Source organism: Branchiostoma lanceolatum, chromosome 18, assembly GCF_035083965.1.
Source record: "Branchiostoma lanceolatum isolate klBraLanc5 chromosome 18, klBraLanc5.hap2, whole genome shotgun sequence".
NCBI lineage: Eukaryota > Metazoa > Chordata > Leptocardii > Amphioxiformes > Branchiostomatidae > Branchiostoma > Branchiostoma lanceolatum.
The window spans coordinates 13,449,779-13,470,150 of record NC_089739.1 but is presented as its reverse complement, the minus strand read 5'-3'; the positions used below and the strand labels follow the sequence as shown (position 1 = coordinate 13,470,150).

Genomic DNA, 20,372 nt, shown 5'->3' with positions numbered 1-20,372 from the left:
AAAGAATGTGACAGATGATCACGTCAGCACCGCACCGTCAAATGCGACTGCTATGTCCGTCCTCGCGTCTGTAGCCCTTAAGCTTGCCGAGTCGCTGTACGGTTTCCGACTAGATCTGAGAACTGCAACTAGATGTATACGTAAAGACGCCGGTCTCTATTATTGCAGCAGTATGTGAATATAGCGCTGCTGCGAACCTAAAACCTCCGACAACACCCCATGTCATCCTTAACGCAAAATCAAATCCCCGCAAACTTAAATGCATTCACAGTAATAAGACAGTGTACAGGTAGAGACCAATGTTTGTTGAGTACAGCATGCTGTCTGCCAAAGCGCAATGCCGCCTTTGGCAGGCGTGCGTCTCTTTATGCTGACGACCCGCCGCGTGACCCGCCCGGGACCTCCCATACGATCGCTATCAACGTGATTGTCAATGGAGACCACCTTCTTTTGTTAGTCAAAACAATTTTAAACATATTGGCGGTATGGTGCCTCCACATAGGCACTTATCGTCTCATTTGTACCGCGTTTGCCGATTTTAGCGCAACTTTTTAAGTTAACCGGTGCAGTTATATCCGGTGCAGATATGCGGAGTCGCTAAAGGCCCCCTCTCATTGGGCTCCGGCACTGCGGCGGCACTGCCACGGCAGATTTTTACGGCACCGTCGCGTTTCTTTCACCAATTCTCATTTGCACTCTCACTGACGTGCGGCGCATTTGCGTTTGAAGCCTAGATGAGCAAGTTATTGAATGAACTTTATTGTTCGACAATCGTATATGGTACAATATATGGCACTAAATCAACAATACTGCAAGGCTAACCTATCCTACAATTATAAGTACAAAATATTATCGATAACAGTGTATGAATTACAATAAAGCCATGTATGGATTATTTTTTCCCTCGCTTTTAGGATGAAGTATAATGAAATTGACCTATGTAGGTGGTATAAGAGTTGGACATGACAACAATGTACCAGATATGGTGAAGATAGTCTTAGTAGATCTTAGTAGTAATACTTTGCAGCGCATCTCTCTCTTTGCCATAAGTGGGACAGGCCATGGCCATCACAAATTGCAATTTATCTTCAATATTTTCGTTACATGTGGGACACAATCTGTGAGTACCTGGTGTGTTGTGGTGTCGATCCTTTTCAACTTCTAGATAACGTGCGCTGATTCTCAGTGTAGTTACTTCTTAGAAACGGTTTATTATGAATTGATGTGATAAAGTCTTCCCTGCTAAAGTAATTTTTGATTTTATAAAATGTGTGGAGTTTACTAAAATTTCTAAGTGGTTCCCTCCAGCCAGGGAGAAACGTGAGTTTCACACTTTCTTTAAATGTATATCCAAAACGGTTGGTATTGACAGTCATTTTCTTCTTCGAACGATGAAGTGTCGTATGTTTTTTAAATAATCCTGCTAGTAGGTAAATTATTTAATCTTGGCGAGAGTATCTAATCAACTGTGTTTGACTATCAACGATCAATAGGAATTCCTCCAATTCACCCATTACGGCGAAACATTGAGTAGAATTTGCGATACAGTGTCTGACTGGTTTATCAAGTTCAGTTTATCACTGTACTGTTTCTTGAATGGCACAAGAGCGGGGCGAGTGCATGTAGACGAGTGGTCTGATTCCTTTCCTGAGCGACTAGTCTATCAACCTCCGTACTGGAATAAATGTACAATGATCTAATTTTAAGTGTCATAAAACAATATCCCAATGAAAATATCAGAAGTTCTACAGCTACAATCATCAACCTCACTACAATGTAGTAAAATAGGTTTAACCAAACTCTTAAACAGATCAATAGCTAGGGAGATGAACCGATTGTATTTTGATGGTAGTGATTTCAATTAATCAGAAATCGCAGTGCTAGCTGTTAATGGATCAAAATACAATGCAAAATCAATAAAAAAATGCCTCAAATACTGATTTCAAATGATAAAAGGATTTTCACTTATAACACTTGGTGCAACAAAGGTAACATGTTATAGAATATACGTATAACCTTGAAACTGACATATCACTTTTTATACAATAGCGCGCGCGGTGAGCTCCCGGCAAGCTCCCGGCGAGCGCGCGGCACTTTGCCACTTGCGTTTTTTTTCAAAATTTGAAAAAAAACGCCATTTCAACTGGCACGCCGGCGGTGTGGACCGGCACTGGTACGGCACTGAGACGTCACTAGGACGGTACGCCGAGGTCTATGCACGGCACTGCGGCGGTAGCCATTTCCAAGCTACCGCACGCTACCGCCACAGTACCGCAGCCCAATGAGAGGGGGCCTTAACTGAAGTGACGCTGAAGAAGAGTGATGGATGTCACTTGCAACGTCCGGATATAGTATCTGTAATTTATCCAGTATTAGAGTATGAACTGTATATATTTTAGTACTGTTACCTGGATGTTTGACCTTCATCAAAGTACAATATCGTTAGATTGTCCTAAACTTTCATGTTTTGAAAATGCATGTGATAAAACAACAGTTCATTTTGCTTTACTTTGCAGTATATGTTAGTCTTCTTAAAGGTTTGCAAATTAGTTGTTTCACAGCCCATATAAGTCTTAAGGTTTTAATACCATTTATATACTGGTCATTTATGTAATCAAGATAGTTCCTTCTGATAATGTGAAGTTGAAAATGCTTCAAGCCCTTTCGCAGTTTATTTTGAGGATAAACGTTGACAGTAAAGATGACCCCAATATTGTGTACACTGTGTTTGGTCATCATTCTAATAACTAACATTCATCCTTGCCAATATTATATCCGTATCTGTGATATGAATACTCCAGAATCCACTTTGGTTTGCAAAATAAAATACATGTCCATATATAGATCAGAGCGCGGTCGCCAACTTCGGGTCAATGACCTCAAGAAATAAACGGCAGCTAAACGTAAAAAGTACAAGGAAAAAATCAAATTGTCTTCGTGCAAAATGTAACTCTAACGGATTTAATTCCCTGCCTATGTTATCATCCAAAATAGCTTATAATCTTACAAAACGTTGTTTTTGTATTATCTTTCTTGTTGTTCGTACTTTTCCCCACAAGTATCTCTTGACGGTTTGATGCTATCTAGTCACCAAAAAACTTGGTTGCGCTGTGAGACCGAAGACAGAAAACTTTGTTTCAGCGTCCAAATAGTACCTCACTGTCTTAAATTCCTCCGCCAAGAGATGCCTGACTTGAAAGAAAAGGTTGCCATCATCACAGGTAAGCTAGTGAACATGAGTTTGAACGCTTCACATTTTTAGAGATAACACATTTGTATGTTGTATTGTGGAAATGGGGAGGGGGGCGTGTCATTTATGCTGAACGAAACGTCACTGAAATTAGGCGAATTGTAACATGCAGTTATAGCCTACGTTTGCTATAAGATTTACTAGAAATCAGTGTCAAAGAAACAGTTGTAAACCCTCATCTTTACCATTTACATAACTACATATATATATATATATGCAAATTGTTATGTGCATTTTTATATATAGTGCTGCAGTGTTGGGGGGGGGGGATGCCTTGCCTTTGACTTAATTACAGGTTTGCGTAGCAAAACCTTTGTGAGATCCGTTGGCATGTGTGGTGGCCGCCATTTTGATTTTGTGAGGTCGCAGGGTAGCCATACCATTTCATTGGGAGGGGTGTTTTTTGGGGTCATTAGTGTTCTCTCTATTTTTAAGAAATCGGCACACAACGATCACACATTTAATTTAATTGAAATGAAAAATCAGTACCAATTCATATTTATAAAAAGACCCCATAATCACTTAACTAACATAGCAAACCTGAAGTATATGTAGCACAAATACTTAACTCTAGTTATGGCTGTATTTGTTGTAAATTTGTGACGGTCATTGTCTAAAATTTCTTATAGATTGAACATGCTTTTCCTGCAATTTCCTACTAATTTTTCAAAAGCCATGTGCAATCGTTGTGTGGGTAGAGTGTTCGCCTTGTATTCAGTAGGTCGTGAGTTCGATCCCCGCGGCTAGGTCATACCAATGACTTTGGAAAATTTTAACACACTGCTTTCTCTGCATAGCACTCAGCATTGGGAAAGAGTATGGGAGTAAAACACACAACACTACCAGTGGAATAGTCCATGCTGTAGTGATTCCAAGTGTGTGGCCCAAGGGCTTCGATTAGGAGTTGGGCACTGCCATAGGCAACATTTGTGGTGCGAGAAGGACTTCAACTTTAACTTAAACTTGTATCCTAAAGTATTAAATCCAGGAAGTAATAGATGCTGTATTGATGACTATTAAATTTAAAGTGTTTCTTGTGTTTTCACCCCTCCAGGTGCGAGTTCTGGAATCGGGAGGGGGACAGCTGTGGAATTTGCCCAGCTGGGAGCGCACCTGGCTCTGACTGGGAGGAACCAGGAAAACCTGCAGGCCACAGCAAAGGCCTGTGTGGAGGCAGGGACTCCGCAAGACAAGGTGTTTGTTAGTTAGTTAGTTTGTTTGTTTGTTTGTAACACTATTATATCGTAAGTGTTGCAGTTTTTGAGATTTTCAAATTTTGTTTGTCACCGAGTGTCAAGGTAGTGGGTTAGGGTTGTTGCTGAAGGGTTTTAGGTTCTGGGAATGTTGCTACAATAAACAGTGGACTACAGCTTAATGTACCATCACAAGGACTGTAACCCTTTCCAGTAGCGTGCATGTCGGGTGAGCGACACAGTCGGCATTCAAACTCACGACTTCTTAATTGGTCCAGTGGCAATTTCACTAATCACTGATTAATGTGATGACAAAGCTGTACAATTTTAGAGCTCTTCGGGCTACCAACAGCTTTTAGTAAGTTTTACTCACTTTGTCAAATAATAAACCAGTCTACTACTACAATGTACTACTAACTACTATGCATGCTACACCAGACAACGTTATTTATGCTAACATTCCTTTTTTCCTCACTCAGATTCTGCTTGTGACAGGAGACATCTGCGATGAACAGCTACAGAAAAACCTGGTGGAACAAACTGTGCAGAAGTTTGGCAGGGTAGATATTCTGGTATGGAACTCATTTCCTTTATTTTTTTTTATTTTTATTATTATTGGGTAGGCTGAATACTCTCTCTTTGCAGCCAGGGGCTGAATTTTGAGGAGCGCACATTGGCGGAGCTAGATCGCAAGGGTCTGTAGCGACTGCCATTCGGCGCGCAGGTGACCTCAATATGACAATTGCCCCATGTGTGGCCATAGGACAGTAAGTTTTGAACCATGCACACCGGGAAGGACCCCTACTCCTTTCGATAAGTGCGATGGGTTAACGTGCTCGATGTGTGGCTTTCCTTAAACACTGGACGTCCATTTAACGTCCTATCCGAGGGATGTCCCTAACCGAAGCTAGGTACTCATTTCCACCTGAGTGAAGTGAGGAAAGTCGTGTAAAGTGCCTTTCCTAAGGGCACGACGTCAATGGGACAGATCAGGGAACCCTGGATTTGAATTCAGTACCTCTTGGTTCTGGGGCCAAACACCCTGCCACTTCGCCACTGCGATGCCACTTGTTGTCTTTATTTATCTGATTTGGGGCATGCGGGTATCTTAGACAGAGATGTACATAGTAAGATAGAAATTCAATTTAATATTGGGACATACTTTGCATAATCAAAGTGCCATCCTATTGTATAGTTTTTGAGTTTTCAAGTTTGATCCAACACAAAGAAGGAACTCACCATGAATTTTTGGTCAGAACTCCAACCTTCCTTAGATGTTTGATTCACTGTACTCTACTAACACAGATGAGCTTTCATTCAAATAAAAGTGCCCTTCTAGTTAGTTTACCAGGGCTCATACTTTCCCCTAACCACCCAACTAACTAATTACCTGGTTAACCAAACAATTGTTGGTTAGGGAAGAGTATTTAAGGGGGCACCCCTTAGTTTATTTTGGGTCTCAATTCCAGTTTGCACACCCTCAAGTCTAGCGACCGTCTCTTCCAGGAAATACTTCTGAGCCAAAACAGCTGTGTATGAGAATGAAGGATATCCCTCTACTAGTAGCTACAAGAAAAACCTGAGTTTCAGTTTCTTCAATCTCTGTAATTTTAGTAAATATTAGAGGGAAAGAGTATTTTCCCCGTCAAAAATGAGGCGCAAAATTGGGCATTTTTCCGTGGAACTAAACACATGACAAATTTTTTGACACGAAAATGACTGTTAGTGTCAAAAAGCCCATTATACAGAAAATTCTACCACTGATATTTTCACAATAACCCGACAAGCGAGGTAATGCAACACGGCCAAAAGAACGGTCAATCTACATATCCAATATCCACACAGGTCAATAATGCTGGAACTGCCCACCTGGCATCCATAGAGACAACAGACATGGCGGAATACGACAAACTGATGAATGTCAACGTGCGCAGTGTGGTGGCCCTGACTCAGCTATGTGTGCCCCATCTCACAGAAACTAAAGGTGATATTTTCTTTAGTGTTGTAGTGTGTGTATGGGTGTGTTGGTGTGTGTGTGTTTGTGTGTGTGTGTGAGTGAGTTCATGTGTGTGTGTTAGGAAGTGCGCAGTGTGGTGACTTTGACTCAGCTATGTGTGTCCCATCTTACACAAACTAAGGGTGATATTTTCTATGGCGTTATGATGTGTGTGTGTGTGTGTGTTGATGTGTGTGCATGTGTGTTAGTTCATGTGTGTGTGTGTGTGTGTTAGGAAGTGTGCAGTGTGGTGGGTTTGACTCAGATTTGTGTGCCCCATCTCACACAAACTAAGGGTGATATTTTGATGTGGGTGTTATGATGTGTTAGTGTGTGTTTGTGTGTGTGTGTCTTTGTGTGTATGTGTGTTTGTATATATGCATGTGTGCATGTGTGTGCATATGTGTATGAGTGTCTCTGTGTGTGTGTGTGTGTGTACATGTATGTATATGCATGTGTGTATGTTCCTATGTTGCCTGTGTGTGTGTGTGTATGTGTGTATGTTCCTATGTTGCCTGTCGTTAAAATTTCAATATATGATGATATTTAAACCTCAAAGGCTTGACTAGAAAGATACCTTGATTAGAGGCACTAATCAAAATGTACATGATTCTTTTCGTTTCTTTTGTTACCTCCAGGATCCATTGTGAATGTGTCCAGTGTCAATGGAATGCGAGCGGTAAACTGAACTTCCTTCTTTAATATTTGTCTCCTTTTTCTTCTTAACCAAGCGTCAATAGGACTGTTTCTATGTTAAAGGAAATCCAAGCAATATCAGCGTCCGAAAAATTGGATTTTGAAAGTCAATTTATTTAGTCATTTCTATACGATAAGTTAAAACAACACTATCACAATGTATAGCAACATCCATGATGCAAAAATATGACGCTGTTGTGATATGACAACTCACCGAAAGTCGTGAGTTTTTGTAGGCTCGCGAAATTAAGGGGATCATCGTACGGCATGATTTTGCACGATTTTAAAATCCTAAAAGTATGAAGTTATTACGCAAATGTGCTAAACAATGTTAGTAAATGTCACTACCATAAAGATTTCAGCATTCTTTTATTTATTTTTTTTGGCCCTAATATTGCTTTGGTTGCCTTTAACCATCCAGTTCAGTGAATCGGAGAACTAATAATTAAAATCAAATTGGTCATGTGGCGTAACGGCAGGGTTTTCGGCCCTGAACCCAGCAGTCCCGGGTTCGAATCCCCTGATGCCACATATCTTGTGCGCTTGGAAAAAAGGCACTTTACACAACTTTCCTCACTCCACCCAAGTGTAAAAATGGGTATATCAAATTATTATGTGTGTGGGTCACGACACCAGAAATAGCTGCCTGTGTCCCACGTGTATTGCACTGTTGCAATTCTAATCAAATCAAAATGAAATTGACGAAACCTTTTCTTACATCTTGTTATGGTTCATTTGCAGTTTGCTGGGCTTCTTGCCTACTGTATGAGCAAGTCAGCTGTGGATCAGTTTACAAGATGTGTCGCACTTGGTTAGTAATGGACTGATCCTGAATGTCCATCACAATTAGCAGTAATTAACCAATTTTCTGTTCAACCAATGACTGAGAGAGTGGCTGCATGTCTGTGAAATGTTTGCATTTTTCAAATTTTATTTTGCATTTCTACAATTTGGTGGAGGTGGATTGGGCTGCATGTCTGGAATGGGTATAATGTATTTTGTACTTTCACTTTCATGATTATAGTGTGTGATTTGACTTATGTTAAAGGCATCCAGAGCATTTCATGAGGCTTGAAACTTGAATTAGAGAGACTCAAATGTCTATAGTAGTCAATCCTATACACATAGTAAAATAACACTATACCATTACATATCAACATTAAAGGAGCAAAGATACGATGTCATTGTGTGGTGAGAACTGATAGAAAATCCAAGCCCTAATACTAATAGACTGATCCTGACTGTCCATCACAATTAGCGGCATTAAATGTAAATGTCATAAAGATTACAGCAACTTGAATATTTCCAGTTTTCAAGCCTCATAAAATGCTCTGGGTGCCGTTAAGCATGGACCAGAACTCAAGATTCAGGTTCAAACTCAGGGAACCATCATATTGGTTGACTGAAAATGGACAAAATTAGCTCCAGAATAATGAACAAACTTTAAGTAAAACATGAATTTAATCTTAATCTGGACCAACGCTGATACAGAAGCACTTTTCTTATTTCAGAACTAGCTTCGAAGCAAATCAGGGTCAATTCTGTCAAGTAAGTTTCAATAGGCTAGTTCATGGTACTGAAGTGCACATGCACAGTATGAAGCATTGTGGGAAAAGTTGAAGGCCTAGGGCAATGTGTTATGTAAAAATCTTGATAATTTAATTTGTTGGTTAACGGAATTAAAAAAAAAATGCTTGATTGGAAAATCAAGTCATGAAAACAGGATCTCAGAGGAAAGTTTGTACTTTGGTGCACACAATTTCAGGGAGTAAACAGGGTCAGGTGCAAGTTTTCACCCCAGCCTTCTGTTATAATGATGTCCTCATGCTAAAATTATTAAAATCCGTTAACGAAGAAATTAAATTAATGTGGCGACTGTGGCCTAATGCATCACATCGTGCATGTGCACTTTAAACCGTGACCTAGCTATTACTTTTCTAAGTTGTAATGTTGGGTTTGATCATGCAGCCTTTGGTAACTGTTCTATGATATGAAAAAAAAAACTGTTTCAGGTCATTATTTGATAGACTGGATATTCGAGTTTCAAAATGTGTTGAAATTGCTTAAAACTGTCTCAATGATTACATTCAAGAGAAATAAGTGTGGTAAAAATTGTTGCCATAGCGAAGGTGTCTGGGTTGATCTTACTTCACTGTAAAGAAAGTAACAACGTAGCACTCTTTAGTTCTGCCATGATAATATTTGTTACCAAAGCACTAAGTCAGTAAGGCATCTGCCAAGCAGTCTGAAGATTTGGTGTCCACAGAGGTTTTGTTTTTAAGGGGGGCATGGTGTTCAACAAGTTCTGGTGATAATAGATCAACTGGGTTGAATTGAAAGTCCAAGAACAATAGATTCCGTGTAACTCCCTGACACGCTCCTAATAGTACGAAATCGGACACCACGTAAGCAGGACATCTGTTATCGACCTGCGTGCTGGAATGCCAGACCTTACTAACAAGGTATAGAGTGACAGGGGGTCCACGGACGGATTCTTGTAAAATTTTGGGAATTCTTGCCGGAATGCCAGACCTTACTAACAAGGTACATGTATAGAGTGACAGGCAGCGTCCACGGACAGATTCCTGTAAAATTCTGGGAATTCTTGTGAAACGGGCCTAAAATATACTATTAAGCTCGCTCCTGAATCTTCGCTAAAATCTTGGCTTTGTTTATAACTTCATCATTTATATCTGTTCACAGCCCTGGTGTGATTATTACTAACGTTCACAAGACTGCAGGCCTGGATGAAGAAGCGTATGCCAAGGTAGGAGAACTTTGGCTTGTTCGTTTCCCATACCCCGTAAACCGCCTTTAGACATTACACACCAGTTTTGCGCATTAAAGGCATCCAGAGCATTTTATGAGGCTTGAAACTTGAATAAAAAAACTTCAATTTCCTACACATAGTAAGTTCCAATAACATTATACCATTACATGTCGACATTAAAGGAGTAAAGATACGATGTCGTTGTGTGGTGAGAACTGATAAAAAATTGAAGCCCTAGACTGATCCTGACTGTCCATCACAATTAGCAGTTTGATCAATGAGAGAATGACTGCATGTCCGCCAATTATTTGAATTTTTTTGTTTTAATTTTGCATGTCTACGTTTTGACTGAGGACACTGGCCGTAGCTATGGTATCGGTTTATTTACACTTGGCGCGGGAAATTAAAAGATCACCATGTTAGCTTATTTTTGTACCGCTTTTGAGCACTTTCGATAAGAAATCCGCACGCAAATGTGGTGAACAGTGGCATTAAATGTCAATTTCATAAAGATTGTAGCAACTAGAATATTTCCAATTTTCAAGACTCATAAATCGCTCTGGGTGCCTTTAAGATCAAGCTGGGTAAGGTTTGATCCACCCACACCTGGATGGACCCCTGCCTTATCAATAAATGCAGTTGGTTCTTTGCTTGGGGCGTGTCTCTCCAATGTTGTATGATAACCATTGTAATTGATGGAAAATGAAACCTCAACATCTCTCTCTTTTTTCCCCTTAGTTTCTGGAACATTCCAAGTCGACCCATGCCCTGGGAAGGGTCGGAGATGTTTCAGAAGTAGCGAAGACCATCGCCTTCCTGGCCTCGTCGGACGCCTCCTTTATAACTGGCGCCCAGGTCCCCATCGATGGCGGAAGGCACGCAATGTGTCCTCGTTAACTAGTCATGAAAAGGATTCCGAACTGATTCTTTCTATCGAATGATTAAGTTAAAATTGTCGCTAGATGGCTTCAATGCCAACATTGCCTGTTTGGATTTTGGATTATGTAGATGGTTGCAAGTAAAGCATATCATAGTGGCATCATATAGATGATGCAAGTAGATTATGTTGAGCTTGATATGATTTTCCATTGTGTGAGTCCAAGTGCTGAATTTTATTGAAGGAGCTGACATGAACACAACACAGTACCGGTATAATGAGTACCTAGCTTTGGTAAGGGACGTCCCTCGGATAGGACATCAAGTGGAGGTCCTGTGTTTGAGGAGAGCCATACCTCGTGTATGTAAAAGAACCCATCACACTTACCGAAAAGAGTAGGGGTGACCTTTACGGTGTGAGTTGATCAAATAAATCTGTCCAGATATGCAACTTGTACTTTTCAGTACAAACTTGGTGCGTTATGCCATGAGGCAGTTTTCCGGTAATGTAATACAAGTTAGATATGAATGATAAAGCGATGATGAAATTGCATCCAGAAGGCTATGTTGTGCAAATCCAAAATTTTGGTTCATTTATTTATTCTTTTCGTTTACTGGGTAGTATAGACTTTCGAACCACACTCTTCTTGCCACGACAAGATTTCCATGTACTTACATCGCTTGATTTGAATAAAAAAAACTTTGTTTACGATGTTGTGCCAGTGTCTTTACTCAGCTATAGAGATTACTTGGGTATATTTACGTATTATTATATGTTTGTATCTAAACCAAACTAACACTGGTATGCAGACATTCGCTTCACTGTTTATCTCCATGAAAAAAGACTTTTTCATGGAGATACTGTTTTGCTTGCGTTTGGTGTTTGTGTGTATGTATGTGTCACCGGACGCTTAAAGTCACCATAACTGTAGAACCTTTACATGGATTGTAATAATTTTTGGTATGTGGGTGGGTGTTAAGAGGAGGAAGGTCAAAGTTGATTTTGGGCCCCCTGGCATGTGTGACTAGAACTGCAATGGCGTATTTGTTAAAATCTTCAATGTAGAAGAACTGAAGAGTGGATCGACAGATCGTCATGTTCTTTGGTACACAGGTAGGTTAGACCAAAATGTACACACTTAAGTGCAAACTATGCAAATGAGACCGAATTTGCATAAGTAAGGAGGTAAATCGTTTGCATGTGTGTCGTCGGATGCTTAAAGTCAGCATAACTGTAGAACGTGTAAATGGATTGTAATGATATTTGGTATGTGGGTATGCGCTGAAAGAAGAATGGTCAAGGTCGATTTTGGGCCCCCTGGTTTGTGTCCCTGGAACTGCAATGGCCTATTTGTAAAAATGTTCTAAAGGGGTATAACTGAAGAGAGGAACAACAGATTTTCATGTTATTTGGTACGCAGGTAGGTTGGAAAGAGATTTACACACTGAAGTGCAAATCATGCAAAGTTAGTGTGTTTGCGTGTGTGTGCGCGTGTGTGTATGTTTGTGTCACCGTGTGTGTATGTATGTGTCACCGGACGCTTAAAATCAGCATAACTGAAGAACGTGTGGATGGATTGTAATGATATTTGGTATGTGGGTAGGTGCTGGGAGGAGAAAGGTCAAGGTCGATTTTGGGCCCCCTGGTATGTGTCACTGGAACTGCAATGGCGTGTTTGTAAATATTTTCCAAGGAGAATAACTGAAGAAAGGAGCGACGGATTTTCATGTTATTTACTTGGCAGGTAGCTTAGAGAGGGTTGTATACAATGAAGTGCAAATTATGCAAATTGGACTTAATTTGCCTAAGTAATGGGGAAATCTATATTTGCAGTGTTGGCCATTGCATTGCCATCTGTTACTTGTAGTAGCTATTGCCATCTGTTACTTGTAGTAGCGAAAGTGGGTCACCCCCCCCCCCAACATGTGTGGGTCATACCATTGAGCGATATAGAATGGGGGGAACTGGTTTAATAAAGAACAAAGTTTCATGGAGATTTTGGGTCCTAGGACTCTTGTTTTTTTTTTGTTTTTTTTTTTACAAAGAAGTGATCACGTTGACAATGTTTGCAAAGAACACATCAAAGTAGTGCTTAATGGCATCCTTGTGATTTCCCGTTCATTCCACTGAACCAATTTAAAAAATAATGCACATCAAACTTCATACTCTCCTGTCCCACTCAATTTCAATGTCTTCATTCAATATTTCAAAAGGTCTTTGATACATGAATTCATGCATATCTCCACGCTCACAGGCTTAAATGCTAGGGGCATTTTCATGATCTTTAACTTGTGTAACAGCCACCGATTTTATCAAACTTTCAGGCAATTTTACCGAGGTTATTTCTTTACGAACAGCAAGAGATAGATTCTATGCCCTTAGGAAAGCCACTTTATACCTATTTACTCACTTCACTGAGGTGAAAATGAGTACCTAGCTTCGGTTAGGACGTCCCTCGGACAGGGCTGTCTCCAGCTTTTTTTTTCTGTTCCATTCATTGTTTGGGAGCCGATTTCTACATTTTCATTGTTGAATCTTAATCTCCAAGCAGATCTCCACGGTGCTAAAATCGTACAAGCTAGCCAGAGAAGCTCCAGTCAGCCTGGGAAGTTGTCAGGCACCCGGTTGCAATAAAAACCCATTCTGCCAGTTGGATACGGTCTTTGCAACCGTTTGATCTGCTTGGAGATTAGTTGAATCTGTCATTTTAAGCTTTAAAAAACACAATTTCATCACTTTAATCTCATGACATTTTTGGGATGGAAAGGGTTGAATTTTTTTTCCGTCCCAGCAAGCAAATTTCCGTCCTGGGACGGAAGGACGGGTCCTGGAGACAGCCCTGGGTCCCTTTAACGCGGGCACATGGCGTGCCTTCCGCCGTCCACGGGGACCAGGGCACCGGTAATGAAGGAGGCGTCCGACGAGGCCAGGAAGGCGATGGTCTTCGCAACTTCAGAAACATCCCCAACCCTTCCCAGGGCGTGTGTGGTCTTGGAATGTTCCATAAACTAATATTGGTAACGAAAAAAAAAACACGTAAAAAAACACGTCATGCACCTTATGCGTCAAAATTGCAAATGAATTGCATTCCATGGAATAAGTTATCCACATTTCTTTATGCAAAGAGACTCAACACCACAAGCAGATTTGACTATAAATTCATAGTTCGATTGTGAAGTTCATAATTGACAGTACAAAAGTCTCTGTACTTTTTTGTGGAAATGAATCTTCCTGTATGAGGCAAAATTGAATTTTGATTCATTTTGATTTACCATGTATTGAAATACAACACACTGCACGAAATGGCCACGTATCCTGACGGATCCGACGTATCCGGAATCGGGCCTCATGGCGTTTCCGAGCGAATCCGGAAAAATCCCAGTTCACTGCTCGGATACTGTAGTGCCCGCAGATCCGACCAATTCCGACGCCGTATTCTTCTGGATTCGTGATGCGCCTCGGATACCCGAAGATATTTGCGCGGATCCCTCGTTTTTTGATATTTGGAATGTTCGGATTGTTTGTATGTCGGTAGTTGCTTCGGATCCTGACGAATAAATACACACGGCACGGCATGATCTCATTTCCTGACGAATCCAGCAGATCCGGAATTGCGCATCATAGCAAATACGGAACGTTTCCGATTGGATCCGATGCACCTCAGATCAGACAATTCCGGCGCCGTATACGTCTGGATCCTTCATACGTTTCGGGTACAGATACGGAACGTTTCCGAGCAAATTCAGACAATTACCAGGTACACCTCAGATCCGGCAATTCCGACGCCGTATACGTCTGGATCCGTGATGCGCGTCGGATACCTGAGGATATTTGCGCGGATCCTTCGTTTCTAGATATTTGTCAATATGGCAGAGATGTTCGGATTGTTTGTCGGTAGTTGCTTCGGATCCTGACCAACAAATACACACTGCACGGCACGCGGCATGATCTCAGATCCTGACGAATCCAACAGATCCGGAATTGCGCATCATAGCAGATACGGAACGTTTCCGATTGGATCCGATGCACCTCAGATCCGACAATTCCCGCGCCGTATACGTCTGGATCCTTCATATGTTTCGGGTACAGATACGGAACGTTTCCGAGCAAATTCGGACAAATACCAGGAACACCTCAGATCCAGCAATTCTGATGCCGTATACGTCTGGATACGTTTCGGGTACAGATAAAATATCTACTCGGATCTTTCATTTTTTTATGTATTTGCCAATATGTTAGAAGTTCAGATTTGCCAATATGTTAGAAGTCATGAGCTGTCTCGGATCCTGACGTGTACGGAACACGGATTCGTGTCGGATATCCAAATTACCCACAAGACACTTCTGGGCGCGACAAACGTTAACGGTTTTCTTTCGGTTAACAGCACAGACAAGAACGGCGTTTCATCACCTTCTGTGCTTAACATGGCATCGCCAGAGTCTACCATGGTCGACCAGTGATTTTTGAGTGACTTGAGAGTCGAAGGGAATTCGGTGTAAACTCAAACGCACGGAATTGCGACGTTGTCTTCTTCGTGCATGCAATATTCGTCGCCCCCCTCCCCCCTTGTAAACGCTGGTAGGGAGTTGATTCATCATTTTGAGGGACTGCCCTTTGGTAAGTACAAATTTAAAAATTCCTGTTTCTAACTAGTTTTGACGTCAGTTATCCTCCTATTGTGGCTTGACATATCATCGCATTCGCATGACCATAAGAATTCTCCAGCCGACCTGCCCTTTTACGGCGTTAGGATCTAGGAAATTTAAAATTTCAATTTGTTCATTCTTGCCAATGGTCATCAGACATGTGTGTCTGGTTAACGTTTCAGATACAAAATAGCAAGCAGTGGAGGGAAAGATAATTAAAGATATGGAAGGGAAGAAAATGTCATAAGTATTTGTCCCACAAAGATCCCACAGTTTGTGGATAGTGAACTAGAACTTATAAGGAGGCAGTAGTGTGCCTCAGTGATTATTTCATTCAGTTATAGCTGTGCATGTTTGATCAATATCATATTCAAGTTATAGATGTAAGTTTTACGTAGTCAATTCAACGATGCCCAGATTCATTTTTTTACACATGCGAGTATGTGATATGTTTAATATTTGTCATTGTTTCCATTTATATATATATATCCAGTACAGCATCGGCAGATACTTCCTTCACAAATGCAGCACATATTGTGAGGACCTTGGCTGGGAACAAAGCAATCAACTGTCAGATGCTCAGCTGCTGAGTACCTCAGGCTCCTTTGGTAAGTCCATAATCGGTACACTTCAATGTTAGCTGAGAGAGGCATGATGGATATCCATTGTCCCGTGTTTTTTGTAGCTGCTGTGATGAAACGAAGCCCATGTCAAAATCATGTGACATGTTCCTTAAATACGTGAATTGATATTTATTCATCATTTGGTTTTATCATATAGGAACTGGTTCATCACAAGATGGACTCCAAGATGAGTCCAACATGCAGATACAGAAGAAATCAGCCTTGCCTGTCCCTTACCAAGAGTGCATGGAAGAAGTGAACTCAGATGTAGTCAGAGAATGGGGAGAGGACGATTATACACATGCAGTTCCACGGCATATGCTACTTACGTTTAAAATGTGGCGTGTCATCATGGGAGTTCTTCAGACAGTATAATGTTACTTTCTATTTTCAACCTCTGTATTTGAAACAATTGTATCTGATGGCTTTTAGACGAAGAGCTGGCCACAAATAAGGCTTTTATTACTTTAGTGGAATATTTAGAACATGTAGATGATTTTGGTCCAAGGGCACTATGCAGTAGTAAATATAACCACAATGTTGTGATGGTGTTAATTGTAATACATTTCATAATTTTTCAGAACATTGTGCTTGCACAACCCCAATTTACCGACATTAACCTGCATTTGCAGTGGTGCTTTGAGTATGTGGATGTCCCTCAGCCTGTCTCAAATGAAATGGATCATTTAGCCACATAGTACTTCCGTATTGTATTGTATTTGATAGTTTTTGAACTTAGAAATACATTATGTTGAGATATGAATTGATACATATGTTACATACAGGCTTTCCCAAACTTCCTGTCATTCAAAATGATGTTTTGGGTATAGTTAAATTAGGAATGGAAGCACTTAGTCGGATCCGTTACGGATTCGTTGTTTTGTCCACCTGTATCCGTCAGTATTCACCATTTTCTTCAAAATACAGAAAAATCCCTGTACGCATCCGTCAGGATCTGTGGCATTTCCGTACAGTGTACGGCTCCGTATTCGTCGAAAATCCCTTACTTTCGGATTCTTCAGGAAATATTCCATATACCGGTGCGGAAATAGTCGGATACGTTACACGAATCCGTATGTATCCGTCAGTATCCGCCAAAAATACAGAAAAATTCCTGTTCGTATCCGTCAGGATCGGTGGCATTTCCGTACAGTGTACGGCTCCGTATTCGTCGAAAATCCCTTACTTTCGGATTCTTCAGGAAATATTCCATATACCGGTGCGGAAATAGTCGGATACGTTACACGAATCCGCACGTATCCGTCAGTATCCGCCAAAAATACAGAAAAATTCCTGTTCGTATCCGTCAGGATCGGTGGCATTTCCGTACAGTGTACGGCTCCGTATTCGTCGAAAATCCCTTACTTTCGGATTCTTCAGGAAATATTCCATATACCGGTGCGGAAATAGTCGGATACCTTACACGAATCCGCATGTATCCGTCAGTATCCGTCAGTATCCGACAAAAATACAGAAAAATCCCGGTACGTATACGCCGGGAAACGAGGCCATTTCGTGCAGTGACAGCTCTCATACCTTGACATATTCCTCGTCACTCATGCCCGCACGTTTGTGTATCCCTGTCACGATCACACCGGGGCTATGATTTGTATTCAACCTAGTTCACCGTCACATTACCTTTAAATGCCACAACCATGAGTTTCCAGTTATCTACCAATATAGAATGACAGTATTTTGTCATTAATTATGCAAATTAGGTATTCATTTGCATAAATTGTATCTATCAATGTCCCTTTATTTCTCAGTTACATATGTTGTATTTTTTCACTGTCTTACAATTGAATGGAGTGGGTTTAACAAAATTCCTCATTATTTATGCAAATTAGATTCGGACTTGCATGATTACCATTTCATTATATCAATTAACACTTAAACTACCACATACCAGTGACCTTTGTTCTCCCAACACCTACCCACATACCGAATATCATTACAATCCTTCCATGTTAAGACACTGTTGGAAAATAGGTCTGTAACCGTTCCGGCACATTACTTAATATTAGAAGGTTCGTAACACCTGTAAGAGGCCCTGTGCTATGGGTAAATATAAGTTAGTCGAGTCACACGTGCGAACAAGCCGCCCCTCTCTTTCCCGGCCCAACAATCGACCTCGAACACTGGCGAATTGATAACTACATTTAGTTAATAGATAATATACATATAACTCCCTTCCACTTACCTGTAATGATGGCTACCTTTTCTCTCAAGTCAGGCATCTTTTGGCCTCGGGAAGACTTTGGGACTGTTATTTAAAGCCTGCGTTCGACACGTAAACGAGTTAGTGTTCGCTTGTTGCTTCTCACTGCAGGACCGACTTAAGTTCAATATAACGTTCAAAGCTGCAGGGAACAAAGGTACATTGATGATCTTTGGCACGAGGGCATCAAATCACCAGGCGATATTTGTATGAGAGACACATTTGACAGCAAAATGCACATTTAGGTGTTACAATTTCAACTATTTGATTGGTTACTAATATGCTATGCCAGGAAATGGTATCTGCGCGAGACTTTAACTGAAACCAAAGTTGTACTCATCGTATTTCTTTACGTTTAGCTGGATAATCTGACGATGATCTTCGAGAGGCCAACCAGACTGCCCAGCAGTGGAGCGACAAGATATGATGATGATTGAACTCGTTTAACTAGCATCTATTAAACATTTCGAAAAGTAACATAAACGATGCAAAATATGAACATTTAGGAGTATTCTGATTATTTCACTGGTAGCTAAGCTAGAAATTGATATCTGCGCGAGGTTTGTTTACGTGAAACTAATGTTTAACTCATGGTATTTCTTTACGTTTAGCTGGATCAACTCGCTGGGGTCATTGTCCTCACGTTTTCTTGCAGTCTTCGCGCCTGACTTATGTCAATGGTCTCCAAGCAGATGTCGGGGTGACAGAGCCGGCTTCTCGGACTATTTTGGAGATTGTAGGCTACTGGAAGGGGTTGCAGTCCTTCGGGTGGGACGTAAAGCAGGACGATTATAACTTGTTTCAGGAAAGCTTGGCACGGACACATTAAACCCACAACACTACAAAACTGTTAGTCCGGTCTTAGGCAGCTAATGTAGTACCACATGAAATTAGTGTGTTGGCGTTACGCCTCAAAGAAAAAAAAACTGGTACGAAAGTAGAATGTGATAATGTATTCAAAATATCATACGACTTGTACATAATGTACTGATATGATTTGATTCGGATACTTAAAACAAACTACGAAAATTGTTACAGCTAGTTTGAATGAAAATGACTGTTACAGTAACAATTTTTGTATAGTTTGTCAGTTGTATGTTGTTTTTGTTCCCCAGGTAGACTAGCTACTTGCTTATTGTATGCTAGTTAATGGAGTGAATAAAGTATCCAAAGTATATACATATACATCCAGTGTACAAGTTTATTTCAGGAAATGATGATTGTATCTAATATGTACCTGTAACAACGTCTACCAGTCTACATTGTTAACTGAAACTTGTCGCTTTTGAAACAATACTAGTACTTCTGATAGCTTCAAGAAACACATTATTGGAATGCTACAAGGGATTTAGCCTTTACCAGGCTCCGCGGATCGCTGGGAAAGTAGTAGAAATTGGCCAAATAGAGTGAATGGTATGAAGGGAGTCGGCTACGGAGAGAGGGTCCAATAGGCAATCCTAGATAACTACGTCTGCGAATGAAACCCTCCATGGCCAAAGTCCCTGCTACTCCCTATAGCCGGCGCGGTTAGTCTGGTAGAGACTATAAGAACAAACATATAATGGAAAGAGTACGTAGTCATGTTTCCAAATGTTTCAAAAAGAGAGAAGAACTTCTAGGTGATCAACATTAGTTTAGCAATAGTCCACAGTTTGTCTGTTTTTCAGTTTTCAATATTAGAATGAAGCATTTTATTGATTCATGTTTTGCATTATGCTTCTAATAGTCATCTGTACATTTAGCCCTTCTGGGCAGGAATATGCAAAAAAGACTAATATCATTATAATATTTTGTCATTTCTCTATAATCACATAAGCTTAAAGCTATACCTGACAGCTTCACTTCAATTCTACCCATATATTCAAGAGCAGCTCTTTCAAAAATATTGTATCGTCATTCTAAACTAGAAATGTGATATGATAAAACCTTTTCTGTAATTTGTTTAAAAATAGGTCATCAATGATTTGTGCGTCTGGTCATAATGCTATAACAAAAAATTGAATTTTTATATTTCAAATATAGTGTTTGATAATATTTCATATATCTAGAATATAGAAATACAATTTTTCCTGGAACTTGCACATCATAGGATCTTTGTTAAAA

The 20,372-nt window shown here is 40.5% G+C and overlaps 1 protein-coding gene and 1 long non-coding RNA gene across 2 annotated transcripts; both read left to right on the top strand.

Moving 5' to 3' along the window:
- Positions 1 to 3,122: 3,122 nt before the first annotated feature.
- Positions 3,123 to 10,812, top strand: LOC136424421 (3-oxoacyl-[acyl-carrier-protein] reductase FabG-like). Its single transcript, XM_066413020.1, has 9 exons — positions 3,123 to 3,221; positions 4,305 to 4,444; positions 4,923 to 5,015; positions 6,289 to 6,427; positions 7,078 to 7,118; positions 7,877 to 7,946; positions 8,647 to 8,683; positions 9,839 to 9,902; positions 10,644 to 10,812. The coding sequence occupies exons 1-9, from the start codon at positions 3,185 to 3,187 to the stop codon at positions 10,800 to 10,802; spliced, it is 780 nt and encodes a 259-aa protein (XP_066269117.1). The 5' UTR covers positions 3,123 to 3,184; the 3' UTR covers positions 10,803 to 10,812.
- Positions 10,813 to 15,412: 4,600 nt separating this feature from the next.
- Positions 15,413 to 16,995, top strand: LOC136423770 (uncharacterized). The gene is made up of 2 exons (XR_010753790.1): positions 15,413 to 16,036; positions 16,209 to 16,995. It is a non-coding gene; the product is annotated as an uncharacterized lncRNA (long non-coding RNA).
- Positions 16,996 to 20,372: the final 3,377 nt, after the last annotated feature.

What these genes read in the sequence shown, in the direction of transcription:
- LOC136424421 (XM_066413020.1), top strand. Translation starts at nt 3,185, where the DNA reads ATGCCTGACTTGAAAGAAAAGGTTGCCATCATCACAG. An exon ending in AAAGGTTGCCATCATCACAG is followed by an intron (nt 3,222 to 4,304) that starts GTAAGCTAGTGA and finishes TCACCCCTCCAG; the next exon opens with GTGCGAGTTCTGGAATCGGG. An exon ending in CCATCTCACAGAAACTAAAG is followed by an intron (nt 6,428 to 7,077) that starts GTGATATTTTCT and finishes TGTTACCTCCAG; the next exon opens with GATCCATTGTGAATGTGTCC.